This window comes from Gopherus evgoodei, chromosome 2 (genome assembly GCF_007399415.2).
Source record: "Gopherus evgoodei ecotype Sinaloan lineage chromosome 2, rGopEvg1_v1.p, whole genome shotgun sequence".
In the NCBI taxonomy this organism is placed as follows: domain Eukaryota; kingdom Metazoa; phylum Chordata; order Testudines; family Testudinidae; genus Gopherus; species Gopherus evgoodei.
Window position 1 is genome coordinate 35,610,709 of NC_044323.1, and position 19,713 is coordinate 35,630,421.

At 40.8% G+C, this 19,713-nt stretch overlaps 1 protein-coding gene across 2 annotated transcripts in view; it reads left to right on the top strand.

Moving 5' to 3' along the window:
- Positions 1 to 2,394: 2,394 nt before the first annotated feature.
- The window catches only part of C2H10orf67 (chromosome 2 C10orf67 homolog), a 123,343-nt gene continuing 106,024 nt past the window's right edge, over positions 2,395 to 19,713 (top strand). For both annotated transcript variants that reach the window (XM_030550369.1, XM_030550370.1), the window contains exons 1-4: positions 2,395 to 2,534; positions 7,594 to 7,714; positions 11,724 to 11,867; positions 12,833 to 12,907. In XM_030550369.1, coding sequence (XP_030406229.1) covers positions 2,434 to 2,534; positions 7,594 to 7,714; positions 11,724 to 11,867; positions 12,833 to 12,907 — 441 coding nt within the window. In that variant the 5' untranslated portion in view covers positions 2,395 to 2,433. The remainder of the gene's footprint in view (positions 2,535 to 7,593; positions 7,715 to 11,723; positions 11,868 to 12,832; positions 12,908 to 19,713) is intronic.

The window sequence follows — 19,713 nt, forward strand, 5'->3', positions numbered from 1 at the left end:
AGCATTTATTATAGATGGAAATATTTTTGTGGATTTGTGTATGCATAGCGAAATCGACGTTTACCAACATTTACTGATAAAAATCTAATCTCTCCAACCCTATATTTAAGTGGTTCTTCCATTCTTTTCCTTAAAAATTGTGTAGTGTTGAGATATTGTTAAACAGTTGCTGCTTTCCATCCCACAAATGGTGTGAACTGAAGGGAAGCTGAAGTGATTTTTAGATGCAAAATGTTTTGGTATTATTAGGAATGAAAGGCACTACAAATCTAATATTATACTTCATATGTTTTCCAATTAACCCATACTATCTGATGTACTTCTGTCAAGTGGGGAACTGTATGGAAGTCTAAAGAGCACTTAACACAAGATGAAATGCTCCTCCATCTATCAACAGTTTAAAATCTGGAATATAAAAATAAATAGTTATTACAATGAAAACGTGTGTTCTACTACCTCCAATTTCCATAATGGTTGATAACATTTTCATCCTCCCCATCATCCAACTTCATAATCTGGGGAGCATTTTTTACTCCTTTTCCTCCAACATGTAGGCAGGTACCAAATCTTTTTGCTTCTACTTCCACATTTCCTTCTGATGGCGAACTCAATTTTTAAGTATATCCCACCTAGACCTTAGCAATCTTCTCATCTCAGTTTTTCCAAAAAAATGGAGGAGCACAAGATTGGTTTTACATTTACTGCTACTAGAATAATCCCTCACTTCTTCCCTGTAACCACAACACCACTCTTTGAGATGCTTCACTGGCTCCCACTGCACTGTGCGCCAAGTTCAAACTTCCATCCTTATTTTCAAGGTCCAACATAGTGCAGCCTCTATCTACGTGTCTGCTCTGGTCTACTTTTACATTCCCTCTGCTAATTATGCCAGTCTTGATACCCATTTATTCTTATATCCTTTCATGGTAACCCTTATTCTTGGAACAACCTTCTAAAATTTATCTGTCAAGGCTCCACCATCACCTCATTGAAGTCACTTGAAAATACCCATTTCTGAACATTGCCTGCAAGCAGTGTTTGCAATATATTTTAATCATCAAAACATGTGTATGCCTAAAACCAAGCTTAAGATTGTTACTATGTTTTCCTCACCCCTTCCTTCTAAGTGTAACTCATAACTTCACAAACCTGTCATGCTCACTATTAATACTGTAAGTTCTTTGGAACAGGCGACTCTTCTGTGAAAAGCCTAGCACATTTCTGAGCACTATAAAATAAATAACATCATGTACTATTCTTAGTATTTAATACTACATCACATATATGTACATCTATTCTGTCCCCAACGTGCAGCCACTGTCATTAGCATTATCATTAGGGCCAAACTGATGGATCTGAACTCCTATGAACTCTAGCTATTAGAGGAACATATACCATTGCCTTAGTATGTGGCATGTCAAACTTGCTCAAATATTTGTGACAATAACATTCAAATACCTGTTCCAAAGACATAAACCTTAGTCTTATCACAGCTAACAGTTTTGTCTTTTAGCTCAAATGGTAGATGCCTGTGTTTAGTTGGCGGCTGAGTGTGCGTGCCTATGGGTGTCACTGAAAGTGGGAGGTAGATATTGGAGGAGGAGGTTTCGTGCGTGTTGCTGTGGAGGCAGGGAATGTGATTAGAAGAAGGTAATGAGTGTCACTGTTGGGGAGGGGACTGGCTGGAAGGGTTGATGTGTGTTGCTGGGGGCGAGCCATTGAATGGGAGGTGTGTGTGTCCATCTTTGGGGATATAGGGCTTTTGTGGGTGGCTTGGTGGGTGTTGTTGAGTCAGGCACATAACTGGTAGGGGGAAGCAGCTGAGTTTTGGTAGGCTGGTGGGTATGAGTGGGTGAGAGGAGGTTAGGTGGCAAAATTGGTGGGAACTGTGGTTAGTTGTAGGGTGGACACTAGGAAAGGGAGGTTATATGGCCGGAGTGTTCCTCGGGGGAAGGGCTAGCGGGTATGAAGAGATCACTGGAAAGTGGAGGCAGGTAGATGGGAGTGGTGTCACTGCAGGAGAAGGAGTTGGAATATGGTTGGTGTAGAGAGGTTGGCAGATGTCCTGCGTTGCCTGATGTCCCTGAGGTTAAATGGAAGGGCTGGTGGACGTCTAGGGGACGGGGTTATTGCGGGTGTCCCAGAGGGGGTGGGGGAGTAACTATGTGGGGTGAAGTGCAGGAATTTAGCAGCTAAGAGGGGATTGCCACTGATTGCATCACCGCTGCTCAGAGCGTTACTTCCTTACAATCCCCGTCTCCACGCTCCCCAAATTGTTATCGGAAGTGACGTCACTTCTCCGGCCTCCAATCAATAATGTCTCCGGGAGGTGGGGCGGGGCGCTAGTTGCCATGGTATCGGACGCTTAGCTCCTTTCTTGCGGTCCTCCTCGACTCGCTAGTGGGGACGCGGCAGGAGCCTCCGCGCCTCGCCATGAGCAGCCTGTCGGCCGGGCGGAAGCTCAACCTGTCACCGCACATCCTAGAGCTCCTGGCGCTGCCCTGCTGCCTGGAGGAGCTGGAGGCCGACTGCCGGTAAGAGAACCACGGGACGGGGCTGGCACCCTGGGCGGTGAACACGCGGAGCTGGAGGGGGAGCCCAGGCAGGCGGGGGAGCTGGAAGGGGGGGGGGGCTGGGGCAGCCCAGGCAGGCGGGGGAGCTGGAAGGGGGGGGGAGCTGGGGCAGCCCAGGCAGGCGGGGGAGCTGGAAGGGGGGGGGAGCTGGGGCAGCCCAGGCAGGCGGGGAATTAGAAGGGGCGGGGGAAGCTGGGGGAGCTGGAAGTTAGGAGGGGAGCTGGGGCAGCCCAGGCAGGCGGGGGAGCTGAAAGGGGGGGGAGCTGAGGCAGCCCAGGCAGGCGGGGGAGCTGGAAGGGAGAAGGGGAGCTGGGGCAGCCCAGGCAGGCGGGGGAGCTGGAAGGGAGGAGGGGAGCTGGGGCAGCCCAGGCAGGCGGGGGAGCTGAAAGGGGGGGGAGCTGAGGCAGCCCAGGCAGGCGGGGGAGCTGGAAGGGAGAAGGGGAGCTGGGGCAGCCCAGGCAGGCGGGGGAGCTGGAAGGGAGGAGGGGAGCTGGGGCAGCCCAGGCAGGTGGGGGAGCTGGAAGGGGGGGGGAGCTGGGGCAGCCCAGGCAGGCGGGGGAGTTGGAAGGGGGGGGAGCTGGGGCAGCCGAGGCAGGCGGGGAATTAGAAGGGGCGGGGGAAGCTGGGGCAGCCCAGGCAGGCGGGGGAGCTGGAAGGGAGGAGGGGAGCTGGGGCAGCCCAGGCAGATGGGGGAGCTGGAAGGGCTGGGGGGAGTTGGGGCAGCTGAGGTAGGCAAGGGACAGGGCTGGCTCCAGGCACCAGAGCACCAAGTGCATGCCTGGGGTGGTAAGCCATGGGGGGTGGCATGCCGGTCGCCGTGAGGGCAGCAGTCAGGCAGCTTTCGGCAGGATGCCTGCGGGAGGTGCGCCAGTCCCACAGCGTCAGTGGCAATTTGGCGGCGGATACGCCAAAGGCGCAGGACCGGTAGACCTCCTGCAGGCATGCCACCGAAAGCCGCCTGAGTGCCGTGCTTGGGACGACACAATACATGGAGCTTCCCCTGGTGGAGGAGTTGGAAGGGGAGGAGCTGGGGCAGCTGAGGTAGGTGGGGGAGTTGGAGGGGGAGGAGCTGGGGAAGCTGAGGTAGGTGGGGGAGCTTGAAGGGGGAAGCTGGTGGGTGGGTGGAGGGGATTTGAGGACCAAGAAAGGCCAGGGAGACAGAAGGAGAGCATCTGGCTCTTCATTGTGCCAGGAAAAACAAGAGTTGATACCTTGTTTGGTGAACGTGGTGCCTTGCTGTGCCTAGCCTTACTCCCTCCAACTGTTGAGTAGGGACGTAGGGCACCTTGACACTAGTAATATTTGTACAGTCTATGCTTAAAAAACAGTTGTGAAACTTTAAGAATTAGCCTTGAAGGTTTTTATAAAACAGGAACTGCTTGGTTTTTTGTAATGATCCTCTTTCCAAAGAGCCCCTTCAGGGAATGCACTAACTTGTTTAGTTGGAGTTTCAAGCCAGAGGATTGTACATCTGTTCTCTGTGGTTGTGAGAAATCCTATCAAATTAAAAATACCAACTAGCTATTTTTAAGCAATACCAATTCACCCTCATGGACCCGTTCTTCTAAAATGACAGCTGAAGATTACTTTAAATTATATTAACTCACTCCTATGGACTGTTATGATGTGACCCAAAAAATAGCTTTTAAATCAGTCCTTGGCAGTACGTGACCTTATTTTTACGTCTTTGTTTTATAATGCTTTATTCATATTTGTTTAAGATTTAAAAATTATAAGGAGTTGTGCCTACTATTGCTTGACACCCGTTGTGCAATGTTCCTCAATGTAGCATTATTTTAGTATGACTAAAGAGCTTCTGTGTGTGAGGTAGATACCATATCTTTTTTTTCCTAAAAGAAAATGAAAATTTTACCCCTCCCCAACCCCATTCTTATGTTCTGATCCTTTCAAATGTCAAAAGATAAGTAGGATCTGACTTAGCAACAGTTAAAGAACATGTGTGATAGGAAGTGTTGCGCAGTGATTCAGTAGGAAGCTGAGTATTGCCGTTTTGGGGCCATCCCATCAAGTCCTGCCTCCAGTAGTGGCTAAAATAATAGTTTATGTTTTTAGGAGACAAAAATCCTGTAATATGTATTTGATTGTCTGAGCAGTGGTGCATGTGGGAGAAGTGTGCATGGTACTCTTTCACCCTGCTTTGGTCCTGATTCTGGATCCCATTAAGATGCTAGTGGGCATTCTGCTGATGGAGTGAGTGTTTTGGGCAGTCTTTCAAATATAAAACTGATGTTTTAGCCACTTGTATCGTTGTTTATATATTGAACAGTGCTAGTGACAAATCTGTTACTCTAAATTCTAGATGAGGGGTTGCGTATGTCACTCAGAATTTGTTTATGTACCTAGGTTTATTGGAATTTTAAGAAAAATGACAAAGCAAAAAGGGGTAATCAGCTGAACAAATAAAATTCAGTTATTCACATCATTCATTTCTGTGTCACTTTTAATACTTCAAGGTTATGATGTTCTGTGCCTGTAAACAAGATGTTTTAAGAGTCGAAAAATGGTTCTCTCTGAATGCTTTCAAACCTGTTCTGAGGCTTTTTCTTTATGAATTAGGTAATTTAAATATTGCCTTTTCTCTAATCTATACTGATCAGTTTAAGCACCTTTCCAATTAAGGGATAAGTAGCTAAACCTAATAACCAATTTAAAACTAAAAACATTGTCACATCATAAAACTGGATGTCTTATACAGAGTTTTGTGGTAGACTCTTGGTCATACCTTTTGCTTTTCAGCTTCTGTCTTCTGGGATATTCCGGACTCCTGTGGACTACTTGACCATATATAACTGTGCTTGTTTCACATTATCTCTCATGGAAATTGTTGAAGAAACTTCTGTTCTTCAACAGTCTATCAGGCAAAGGACTTGCTACATTTCTAGCTAGAGCTTACTAATCCAAACTTGTCATTTTCTTCTAATTGTAGAATTTTATTAAGATGACAGTGAGTAGTCATTTTTTAAAACAATGGCGTAGTTAGAGAGAGAGTGGGATTTTCAAAGCTACCTACGTGGTTCAGGCACACAAATACTATTGAAAGCCAAAGGGATTGGTGCACCTATGTTATGTAGGCACTTTTGAAAATCCTGTCCAAAGTTTTAGGTTCATCACTACTTACTAAGAATTAATGTGAATTCTTGGAACTGTGAAGGATTGTGTCGGAAAATTTAAGAGGAGTTGAATTTGAAGAGTCAGTGTATAGCTAAAACAAGATTACATACTATTTTGAAGGCTGTAATGCTGTTTCATGCAGCAAAAGATTTCTCCTAGTAATATCTTTCTACAGCACCCATGTTGTATTAGCAGGTGTGAACAAAAGTTTAGTTTTTTAAAAGTGTTTTTGTTAAACATGAAATAGGTTCTTAACTCCGTTCACTTGGTTTGAAATTTGATATTTTTTGTAATGCTTTTGAAATAAACAAATGAATTCTTAAATCCAGTCTTCACAGGAAGTGGTAACTATCTCAGTTTTACAGATGTGGAAAATGAGACCTGGAAGGGTTAAGTGACTTGTCTTGGGATAGTCAGTGACTAAATCAGAATTAGAACTAGAGTGCTTGACTCTCAATCCCATGGAGAATATGAGACAAAGATTATATGAATTGTCAGAGGCCAAATAATGAGTCCGTGACAGAGCTGGGATTAGCCCTAAAGTTTGTCTGTTGAACATGTTAATAGTACTTGGCATATTATGGTTGGTGGGTCAAAGTGCTTGACAGGCTGATATTTGTAATGGTAACATTGTAAAGAGGATCTCATTTGGAACACTTTCTGGAAGAATGTTGTTCTATTACCCTTTATGAAGGAGAGAGAAAAGACTCCATTCAAACCACTTTGTTAGATACTGTATGAACGTGAATAGACTTGGTCCTCCTCTCCCATAGAATTTTAACTGGCAGATTGTTTGTCCTCAGGCTAGCAAATCTTCCCTCCCCAGCCCCTTAATATTTTTAAAGTGACTTGTCCAAGAATAACCTGGATGTCCAATTTGGTTGTCCTTCAAGAACATAATTAGTTTTTTTTCCTAGCATGATTAGCCACATGCACTGCTCATGAAGAGTAGTCTGAGGCTCAACTGGCTAAGTGGCACCAGAGGAGGGATTTAGCAAAGCAGTTGAGGCAGGCAGGTGTAACCTACTTGTGTAGTTCAGTGACATTTACAAGGAAATTTTCAGTTCATCCTCAGGTTGGACATAGGAATCAATCAGTGCATCCAAGAATTATTGAAGTGTAGGTCAGCAGGTTGTGAACAAGGCAGCAATTGCATTTCACTTGTCTAAACTGTTTTTGGCTTTCTTGGGATGCGGGACAACAGAATTTGACCTAGCCTGTTGTCCCATTAATGTCGAAACATATTTTGACATTTTCAGAACAGAATATTTATATATTTTGTTTCAGAACAACTTTGAGGGTTTTTTAAAATTATTCTAAATAAAATTTAAAATGCCAAAATTGGGATGTAGCATCTGAACAAAACACTTGGACCTGAAATTAATTTTTTTTTTCAGAATTTTGTTTTGTGGGAAATTTCAAAATTTATTTTTGTTCTGTCCCAAATAGAAAAAATGGTTTTCCAGGAAACAGAAAATCTAGTTCCTACCCAACTCTAAAATTAAATATGATCTCTTGAACTATATAAAAGATTATTAGTGTTGTGTATAGAAAAATGGTCACAAAATACATTCTTTCCTCTCTGCATTCTCTTCCGATAGTGTTTAAAATAACATTCAGACATAAACAAACTTAGTATCTGATCAGAAACACTTCTCTTTATGATACAAACATTATAAGGGAAAACAGATTGTAAGTACACTTCTAACTCCATTCTCCCAAATGATACCCAAATGTTATCTTAGATAGGTACCGTAAGTAAAACAATAAGACATATGTCCTTTGGATGATCACTACTGTTTTGAATTTCAGTTCTTAAAGTTAAATTGCCTTACCTGACTAATTAATTTAGTAATCTTTCTTAAATGAAAAAACTTTTTTTTTGTAGGTCTTCCATTTCAGATGACTTAAAAGTAGGCTATTTTATCACGGATCATGCCACTCAAACAGATATCACAGAATTAGTAGAACTAAAGGAGCTTACTACTACAACACAAGCCCTAGTACAGGTAAGAATTCTTCTTGGATATGTCTCAAGATATTCTTCACCATGTTGTAGGACAAATCCTCTGTCAAAGTCATCTTTACCTTTTATGTTATTTTCTGTCCTGTTATGGTTGTTTCATTTAAGCTTACATAAATCTCAGTTCTCTGTTAAAATATGCCAATAACTCACATTTATATTAAATAGGTATAGCTGAATAAGAGACTAGACAGTTCGGTTGTACTCACCAGAGTACATATTATATCCATGCGAAGATTGATCAAGCATATATAAAAAAAGGAAAAAGTTTAAACATGGTGAGCAAAAAATGCACATAAGTGAAGACTTTCAGACTTAAACAGACTTAAACAGTAAACTTTATATTAATGCCCAGGACGCTAGAAGAGAAGTAGCTTGTGTAAAATAGTACTATACCCTTACTTTAAAAGATTATGTATAAAACAATTATGTGATGAATTAAATAGGAATATAATATTCAAATCAACTAGGTAGAGAAAGGTTGATTGTAACTAAGGTCGTCTTTCAGTTTGCTACTGTGATTTTGGTAGAAGCACCAAGAGGCTTAAAAAGAAGATATTTGGATAAAAGCATTTAATATTGGATTAAAACAAGCCCATCTCTAACAAATTCATGACTAATGCACCCATACTACAAAATAGTATGAAGAAAGTTACTGAGAGATCCTTATTTTTTTCACATTTTTCATTCATTTAAAATGGAGGGAAGGAGATGCTTTATAATTAAGGCTGCGAGTCTGTCACGGAAGTCACAGATTCCATGACTTTCCAGGACCTCCATGAGTTCTGCAGCAGCAGTGGGGGTTCTGGGGCTGTGTGCCGCTGCCCACTCCCTGGGTCGCACTGGCAGCAGACCAGGCCATGTGCCAATGCCTCCCCCACCCCCAGCAGCTGCAGGGTCCTGGGCTGCCCACTGCCACCCGCCCTCCATCCACAGCACCCCTGGCTACCCCACCCCTGAGCAACCCACCCACCTCCTACCCGCTTCCCCAGAGCACCCAGGATTTAGTCAGGGGTATATAGTACAAATCATAGACAGGTCATGGGCCATGAATTTTTGTTTAGTGCCCATGACCTGTTTATGACTTTTACTAAAAATACCTATGACTAAAACATAGCCTTATTTATAATACAATGCATTAACCTGCTGTGGTTATTGCGGAAGACTATTGCACCAAATAGCCGATAAGTTTTTAAAATGATTTTATACATGCTTTGCTCATATTTTAATCAAGTCTGTTTGTGTTTCTGATTGAAATAAACAATTTCTTTCTTACATGAAAACTAAGGTGCATAGCATGTGAGTGCTTTTATAATACCACTGCCGCAACTTTTAGTTGTAACTCTCTTATTCTCCTGTTCTTCACTGGGTTCTTCTGTCATTCAAAATGTTAACTTTTTTATTAAGTAATAGTGTTCTTTAGTCAGTCAGCTGAATTATCACAATCATGCCTTCTTGCAGTGCTTAAAATGCAAGAACATAAATAAGAACGTAAGAATGGCCATATGGGTCAGACCAATGATCCATCTAGCTCATTATCTTATCTTTTGACAGTGGCTGGTGCCAGGTGCTTCAGAGGGAATGAACAGAACAGGGCAGTTATCAAGTAGTGTAGAAGTTCTATTACACTGTTTTAAATACAAATTATTTGATTCCATGAGTATTTATTCATTTTAAGAGGAGGTTAAAATTAATTACTCACTGTCATCCTTGGGCTTTTGTGGCTCTGTTCTCTCTCAATTCTTCTAAATTTTGGATCATTCCTTGAGAGTCTCATTCAGTGGAACTTCCTCCTTTTCTTCTCTTCCTTTCTGTTCAAACCCCTTAGGACTCCATTCTTGGTCTCCTCCTCCTTTCACTCTGTTTGTGTGACCTCAGCTGCCAGCTAGGATTTGACTGTCATCTTCTTGCTGATGACTCATAAATACAACTCTCTATTTTGAATTTATCTCCTTCCATCCAAACTAAACTCTTAGCCTGTCTTTCTGACATCTCCTAGTGTGTGTCCAGCTAACAAATTAAACATAACATGACCTAAACTGAGCTCCTGATCTTTCCTCCAGAGCCTTCTCCACTCACTCCTTTCTCTATCACATTAGACAACATCACCATATTCCCTTTTGTTCAAGCCCTTAATGTATTGGCTTTTGCTTTGGCTCAGGCCTTTTCCTTTGATCCATACAGCAGAGGGGGGTGGGACGCAGAAATGGGAGAGGGAGTGGGAGCAGGAGCTAGTGGTTCTGCAGTGGAAATATTGTGGGGGCTCCTCTCCCATATAAAAACATACGTGTGAAGGGGTGGCTGTGAAAGTGGGACCTGGAGGAGCTGAAGTGGCCACCTCAGTGCCTAGGATTGGGCTGGAGACCAGGAAGGAACAGCTGGGACCCACTTCCCAGCCTGGAGTTAGCTGCCCACTCCCATCCCCCACAGAGTTTCAGTAGCTCTCTTTAATCCCACTCCTATCCCTCCACCCCACCACTGACAGAGAGCATTCACCCCCACCACCCCTCCCACACACATCCAGGCCACTTCTAAATCTTACAGCTTCTTGCACAGTATCTACAAGAGCTGACCTTTTCTTCCTGCACACACTGCCAACATTATTTCCCAAGCCCTGATCATGTAGCACCTTGACTACTGCAATCTCCTTCTCTTTGGCCTGTAAGTCTACAGTCTCAGCTCTCTCAAGTCATTCAAAATGCAATCACTAAGATCAACTTGGCTCATTGCTCCGATGGTATCATCCCCCCTTTTCATTGAATCCATAATGCTAATTTCTTATCCTTACTTTCAAAGCATTTGACAATTTAGTCTTATCCTTCCTGTCCTCCTCTAAATTCTTCCTCAAAACTCATCTCTGCCTTAGGGCATACAGAAAACTGCAACCTAATATGGCTAAGCCGTGGCAAGTTTTGACCACAGCTACGGAATGGCAAAAAATGGCATACATTTTATTACATTTGGTACCCTGTCTCCCCCACCATCTATTGTGGCCTTCTTGTTTGTTTCATTCCCCTATTATAGCTTGTCTTTTAGACTGGAAGCTCTTTGAGGCAGGAGCTGTTACTTAATATGTTGTGCGTACCACTGTGGGATCCAGCCTGGCTGTGACTTTTAGGCAGTATGACAAAATAAATGTTGTTGTTAATAATGTTGTATCTGCAATTATACTAGTATAGGTAGGATATATGATTAATATTAGGACCTAGATCCACAAAAGGACTTGCATGTCTCACTTAGATGCCTAAGTCCAAAATTTAAGTACCGCTGAGATCCTTAAAACCCCTGTTCAGCTGCTGTCTAACTCTGGAGGTGCTTAAAATTCCTGAGCGCCTAATTTTTTTTTTTTTTTTTTTTGTGTAAAAGTCCCAGGAGCCTAAGTTTCTGCATGCACCCAGATGCCTGTCATTTCTGACTCTCAGTGCTATCCTCTAACAGGTGAAGATAGGTGTTGCCCTGCCTATCCTGCCAGTAGGCGTTCTCAGAGCATGCCTAATTCCACCCAAAGTGCAGACATATAATTGCAGTATTATGAATCTGATTCTTCCATACTATAAGGTGCTTACAGTATTGTTGATGCCAGTCTTTTCTTCTTAACATCCCACAGTAATGATCATATGATGCAATGATCATGTTCATGATAAAGCATGTGACAGAGATTGTCAGTGGTGACACTGGGAATACAATACATAATGTATGTTTTCATAACTGTTTATAATTTGTGTGTTACCCTACAGAGACAATTACAGTTTGCTTTATGTAACTAAGTTGTTTGATTTTTTTCAATAAGTTTTCTGATAGAGTATTTTGTAATCTCTGTTCAGAAGGATGCCAAGGTATTTCAGTCAACAAAGTTGCCACTCATCCAGTGTCTTACATAAAAAGAATCATTAAAGCACAAATACTTTCTGATTAGTTTATTTTGTATCAGCAGGGAAGATTATAGAAAAAATGTCCTTTTAGTGTATATGTAATATCAGTCTTTACATTTTTAGTTCACTGACTCCATCCAGCAAGATTTTATGATCTATAAAAATATCCTTCAAGCACAGTATGAGGAAAAAATCCAAGAGCAGGCTTCGAATCTCTGTAGACACATAAATGACAGACTGAGAGACATAGAAGCTTTTCACAAACAGGTACAGAATAACTTATTTAAAATGTCAATTTTTCATTCATTTACCCTCTATATTTGGGCAGATTACTGATATGTAACAGTATAAGATAAAATTAATCTACAAATACGTTGATTAATATGTATATGGATTTCCAAAGATTTGCAGCATAAAGTAGTGGATAGTTATATGGAAAACATCTACATATAAACATATGTAAAAATGTTTACAAAAAATCTTAACATTTAGTAACAAACATGTGCTATAATAGTGAGAACTTTCAACACTAATGTCCTTTTAATGTATAGGTCTAAGATTTTAATCTACCTCTTTTCTCATGTGTTTATAAAGTCCAGGCAATTCTTTATGTATTATCTTCCAAAATAAATGCTTTAACACTCTTTTTGTTAACAAACGAAACTAATTGCCAATGTCCTAGTGCTTATGGAGAACTGTACAGTAACTGTCCAGTGCATGCTTAGGCATGGGAAGACAGCAGTAAAGGAAGGGGGGTTAGTTTTAAGCTCTCAAGATATCAGTATGAACCATAAATAATAAAACATTTTTAAATTTGAGAAATGTGTGGAGTTCTCTTTTTAAACATTTTCAGATGTATATAGTTGTTGTACATATTTTTAAATATATTGGTTGCATTTCGAGTATTTCCTTTGGAAAGATTTAGTAATCGTTGTTTGTTTCTTTTCAACAGCATGTATGTGTCTAAAATATTTTGGAATCCATTTATATAAAAATGTATGCAGTACAATTATTTAGCCAAAGGTGGAAATGAGAGACTGTTATACACCAATAATATAAATAACAAAGGGACAGAAAAGTTATAAGGGCACTGGCTCATTAACTTTTCTCCCAGAACAGAGGATTTGGACAACATTTTGATTTTGTTCAGTGGAAAAACAATAAGAACTAATGTTTTTCTTAAAGTATAATATAGCTATGTTTCAGTAATCCATTAAAAATTTGAATTCCAGAAAGAAGTCAAAATTCGACAAAGCTACCAACAGCAGCTATGTGATGCACTTGCTGTTCTCAGGGTAGATTATGAGGTGGGTTTTAACTGTAATTATTTTTTTCAGTATAACATTGATTTGAAGAGTGGTATAATATGTTATTGACAGGCTACAGAACTTTGAGTGCTGGTGCATTGTCAAAGCTGAAAAAAATAGGCTATGATACAGCTGTTTGGTGAATTTGTCATATTAAGATTAAGCATTCCAAAAACAATATATTGAACAGGAAAAGAAAATGAACATAATGTAAAAATATTTTTATAACTTTAGCAACCACAATTAGTTCCTCTGCTACTGAAAAGCCTGACCTTGCATTGACTTCAAGGTACACAACTAATGCAGAATTGGGCCCAAATAGTTGGTTAGAGCTTAATCCTGCAAGCTTCTGAGGATTGAAGAAAAAGGTCTGAGAAAATCAGGGTAGCCTCTTAAAGGATGGAATCTTTGGAAAACCAACTTTAGCTTAAATTCACAAAATGAATATATCTTAAAAAAAATAATTAAAATTATTTAAATCTTTAACATATTGTGCCTTCCAATAAATAAAGTTCAGATTCTTCCATTTTTACAGCCTATTAAATTGGCTTTGTAACCACAGATCAGAAAAGAAAAATCAGTGCATGTGAATGAAAAGAAAAATCCACTGTATGACTAGCTCTGTTACATAATACAAGTTTGATAATCGGAGAAAATATTGTATGTGGTGCAGCAGATAAATTAAAAGCTTCCTGGTGAATTTTGCAGTGTTGTAGCTGTGTTGGTCCCAAAATATTAGAGAGACAAGGTAAGTCAGGTAATATCTTTTATTTTGTCCTATTACTGCAGAGGTGTAACAGGCCACTTCACATTGAATGGTTTCTTACAATATGCATTAACTACTTATGCTAAACAATGTGTTCCACCTTGTATTTAATTATGATACTCTGAGTACCTTTCCCAGACCTGAATAAGACCCTACAAAGTTAAGAAGCTTGTCTCTTTCATCAACAGAAGTTGCTCCAATAAAAAGTATCACCTCACCAACCTTGTCTCTTTTGGTGCATTTTGTAATTCCACTTTCAAACAGTCATTGCAGACAAAGTGGTGACTGACCATAAGTAACCTAAATCAATGTTTTTCTGTGAGATGAAACTTGGGGTTATGCATGACAAATCAGGCTCCTTAAATGGGTACAGTAGTCTGGAAAGGTTGGGAGACCTTGACCTAAATGACATTCTTCTGCCCTCTAGAGACTATAGTTAAAGATCTGAGAGATCAAAAGAATTCTCATTTCACAAATTCCTAGATGTCATTTTACCAGTAAGAATAATTCCTGCCAGGAAATTATTGAACTTTGATTTGCAGATAAAGAAAAAATTTAAATATGATTTTGCATCATTACAGAAAACAATGTCACTATTTTCAAATTTGTTTTTATGATTGCTTTCCTACTGATGTGGGTAGGACAATATTTTTAACTATAATTGTTTATTTTGTATATTAGTACATATTTATGAACAAAATAGCATAGTCAGCTGCAGGTGGATAGCAGCAAGTGGATAGCATAGCACAGGGAGCATCGTATCAAACAGTAATGGAAAACAATCTGGAAAAGGCAAATTTTGAGGAAGTGTTTAAAGGGGAGGAGGAAGAATATATGGTTACAAGAGGATGAAGACTCTTCCAGGCATATAGAGGGACATGGAAAACTGTGCAGTTGTGAATGAAATCAAGTCATTTAGGAAGTGGAGTTTACAGAGAGTAGAACAGAGGAAATGAAGAGGAGGAAAGAAGAACAGTCACAAAGAGAGGCAGAGATCCAAAATCCTGAGAATGAGACATTTGAATATTATGTGAAAGGAGACACAAACTTGGAACATGAGAAGATGTTTGCATCAGTGGGTTGGATAGCTTAAAGGGAAGCAAGTGGAGAATCAGGGATCCAGCCAGGAGGGAGGAAGCTATGTTAGTGGAATTTTTAGCAGTGGGAAAAAGATAGCTGTTGTAGAGATAGAAGTGACACAATTTAGCAACAGCCTGGATATTTTAAGGTGGAGTAGAAACAACGACAGTTTGTGTCTCTCCTGCACCATGTCTGGACAATAACATGAGGAGCCGTCATCTGAAAAATGAAACTGCTACAAAGTCAAGTACAAAATATTTCAAGTTTCTACAAGAGCCATAAAATCTTCCCTAATGGTGATTTCAACATGGCAGTTTTAAGCAGTTCCAACCTTTCCTTCTAGAAGTGCTTGAAAAGAATCCTCTTTAAAGTACTATATTTTATGGGCTATCTGAACAGAGATTTGAAAAAGAATCTCCATTTTTAGTGAAATGCACTTATAGCTATTTTTTTGGGAATTGTTCCTTCTGAGAGAGTGTGTCTATAGCGATACTTAGTTTTCTGTCTCAGATCTTTATTTTGAACATATTTACTGCTGTGCTTAAATTTTTTTTTTAAAAAAACAACAATCCTTAATATGAGGTACCAGCAGTTGTGCTGTCTGAAAATATGTTTCAAAGAGATGATGGGCACAAGAATCTTTGATGAAACTAACCAAGGATCAGTTGTGCTTTAAAAGTGGTGGCACTATAAGAAGTTAATGCAAATCCTTTGGAACTCTATGCCCTGGTCTACAATACAAGTTTAGGTCAAATTTAGCAGCTTTAGATCGATTTAACGCTGCACCCATCCATACGATGAAGCCATTTTTGTCGACTTAAAGGGCTCTTAAAAATTGATTTCTGTACTCCTCCCCGACGAGGGGATTAGCACTGAAATCGACATCGCCGGGTTGAATTTGGGGTTAGTGTGAACACAATTCGATGGTATTGGTCTCTGGGAGCTATCCCAGAGTGCTCAATTGTGACTGCTCTGGACAGCACTTTCAACTCAGATGCACCTGCCAGGTACACAGGAAAAGCCCCGGGAACTTTTGAATTTCATTTCCTGTTTGGCCAGTGTGGCAAGCTGATCAGCACAGGTGACCATGCAGATCTCATCAGCAGAGATGACCATGGAGTCCCAGAATTGCAAAAGAGCTCCTGCATGGACCGAACGGGGGGTACTGGATCTGATCACTGTATGGAGAGACGAATCCGTACTATCTGAACTCTGTTCCAAAAGAAACAATGCCAAAATATTTGAAAAATTCTCTAAGAGTATGAAGGACAGAGGCTATAACACAGACCCACAGCAGTGCCACGTGAAACTTAAGGAGCTGAGGCATGCCTACCAAAGAGGCAAACGGCCACTCTGGGTCAGACTTCCAGACATGCTGCTTCTATGATGAACTGCATGCAATTCTAGGGAGTGCCCCCACCACTACCCCACCCCGTTCATGGACTCCTGCAAGGATTTTGGGGACGAAGATGACGACGAGGAGGAGGAGGTTGAAGATAGCACACAGCAAGCAAGTGGAGAAACTGTTCTCCCCGACAGCCAGGAACTGTTTATCACCCTGGAGCCAATACCCTCCCAAGGCGGGCTCCCGGACCTTGAAGTCGGAGAAGGGCGTCTGGTGAGCATACCTTTGTAAATATAATACATGGTTTAAAAGCAAGCATGTTTAATGATTAATTTTTCCTGAAGACTTGGGATGCATTCATGGCTACTGGAAAAGAGAATTGTGTATGGTGTGGGGGGGTATTAGTTGGGTTTCTGCTGCTCAACTGTGAGAGTGGCTCTCATCTTGGTATTCTGGCACTTCAGGGTAGGGGAAAGCAAGTCACAAAGTTCCATGAAAGTGCCCTTATGCATACAAAAGTTTCGCAGTCACTGGGAATAATCCCAGACCTGCAATGCTATGCAGTCCCACCAGTCTGTGCTTGTCTCCTGGGCCCAGAATCGGTATTCCACAGCACGAACCTACCCCATTACCACCATGATGTCCACATTGCCAGGGCCCGTGCTTTGAGAGAAGTCTGTGTCCATATCCTCATCACTCTCGTCACTGTGCTGCCATCACCTTCTCGCCTGCTTTTGCAGGTTCTGATTCTGCATATACTGCAGGATAGTGTGTGAGGTGTTTACAACGGTGATAACTGCCATGGTGATCTGAGTGGGCTCCATGCTTGCTGTGGTATGGCGTCTGCAGGAGAGCAGAGTTGCAGCAGACGCAGTGGATGACAGAATAGATATTTCTAGAGAGATACAATGAGAATAGATATTTATAGACACTGACGAGAGGACCTGCAAGGTGGATTCAGGAGAGCAGAGTTGCAGCGGAAGTGGGAGCCCATGACAGCCGACATGGAGAAATTCACTATTGATCGAGACAGGAGAGCAGAGTGGTAGCAGAAGCCACGGATGACAATGGTCATATAGAGGACCTGCGAGGCGGATGCTATGAGAATAGATATTTATTCTGCACAACGAGAGGACCTGCGAGGTGGATTCATGGCACCAGGAGAGCAGGAGAGGAGAGTGGCAGCGGAAGCAGCAGGTGACGATGGTCATATAGAGGCAGATGCTACAAGAATAGATATTTATTCTGAACGACGAGAGGACCTGCAAGGTGGATTCATGGCACCAGGAGAGCAGAGTGGCAGTGGAAGCGGTCGTTCAATGATGATGGTTAGCAGTCCTACTGCACCGTCTGCTGAAAGCAATATGACACCCGCACGAAAAAAAGGCACAAAATGATTGTCTGCTGTTGCTTTCATGGAGGGAGGAGCGAATGATGACATGTACCCCCAAACCACCCGTGACAATGTTTTTGCCCCATCAGGCATTGCGAGCTCAACCCAGAATTCCAATGGGTGGCGGAGACTGCGGGAACTGTGGGATAGCTACCCGCAGTTCAACGCTCCAGAAGTTGATTCTAGCCATGGTACTTTGGATGCACTCCGCCGACTTAATGTGCTTAGTAGGGACACACACAGTCGACTGTATAAAATTGCTTCCTAAAAAATTGACTTCTATAAATTCGCCATAATTTCATAGTGTAGACATACCCTATGTCAAAGAGCAAGAGTTACATTTAACTACCACCTACTGGGTAATAATTACGGCTGTCAAGCGATTAAAAAAATGAATCGTGATTTGTCACTGTTAAACAATAATAGAATACCATTTATTAAATATTTTATACATTTTCAAATATATATATTTTAATTATTACATAGACTACAAAGTGTACTATGCTCATTTTATATTTATTTTTTATCTATATGCACTGTAGAAAAACAAAAGAAATAGTATTTTTCAGTTTACCTAATATAAGTACTGTAGTGCAATCTCTTTATCATGAAAGTTTAATTTACAAATGTAGAATTATATACAAAAAAACCTGCATTTAAAAATAAAACAATGTAAAATTGTAGAGTCTGCAAGTGCATTCAGTCCTTCATCTTGTTCCGTGAGGCGCCCAGACAGACAAGTTTGTTTACACTTGCAGGAGATAAGGCTGCCCGCTTCTTGTTTACAATGTCACCTGAAAGCGAGAATAGGCATTCTCATGGCAATTTTGTAGCCAGTGTCGCAAAGTACAGAAGCTCCTTGACATTTGCAAGTGTTCCATTCTGGAATGCTTGCGTTTAGTTAAATTTTGCGTAAATCAGGAACGTATTTCCGACAATTATGCCAAAAAAAAAAAGCTACAGAACTTTTTCTCTAAGTGCGGATTTCCGTAAGTTGGGTTTGCGTAACCCGGGGAGCGTCTGTATTTGTGCCAGATATGCTAAAGATTCATATGTCCCTTCATGTTTCAACCACCATTCCAGGGAACATGTCCATGCTGATGATGGGTTCTGCTCGATAACAATCCAAAGCAGAGTGGACTGACGCATGTTCATTTTCATTATCTGAGTCAGATGCCACCAGCAGAAGGCTGATTTTTCTCTTTTGATGGTTTGGGTTCTGTAGTTTCCATATAAGAGTGTTTCTCTTTTAAGACTTCTGAAAGCATGCTCCACACCTCATCCCTCTCAGATTTTGGAAAGCACTTCAAATTCTTAAACCTTGGGTTGACTGATGTAGCTATCTTTAGAAATCTCACATTAATGCCTTCTTTGTGTTTTGTGAAATCTGCAGTGAAAGTGTTCTTAAAACAAGCAACGTGCTGGGTCATCATCCAAGACCAAAATAACATGAACTATTTGGCAGAATGTGGGTAAAACAGAACAGGGGACATACAATTCTCTCTCAAGGAATTCCGTCACAAATTTAATTAACACATTTTTTTAATGAGCGTCCTCAGTGTGGAAGCATGTCCTCTGGAATGGTGGCTGAAGCATGAAGGGGCATATAAACGTTTAGCATACCTGGCACGTAAATACCTTGCAATTTTGGGCACGAAAGTGCCATGCAAATACCATTTCTCACTTTCTGTTGACATTGTAAATAAGAAGAGGGCAGCATTATCTCCTGTAAATGTAAACAAATTTGTTTGTCTTAGCGATTTGCTGAACAAGAGATAGGACTGAGTGGATGTGTAGGCTCTGAAGTTTTACGTTTTAGTTCTGAGTGCAGTTAAATAATAAAAAAAAAATCTACATTTGTAAGTTCCACTTTCATGACAAAGAGATTGCACTATAGTACTTGTATGAGGTGAACTGAAAAATACTATTTCTTTTGTTTATCATTTTTACAGTGCAAATACTTGTTAAAAATAATATATATTTTGTTTTCAATTACAGGACAGAATACAATAATATATGAAAATGTAGAAAACATCCAAAATATTTAATGCATTTCAATTGGCATTTTATTGTTTAACATGACAACAGTGATTGAAAATGTGATTAATTGATTAATTTTTTTAATCGCAATTAATTTTTTTGAGTTAACTGCAATTAATCAACAGTCCTAGAAATAATGTGATTGTCCCTCATGTTGTCATGTGACAATCCAGCATGTTAAA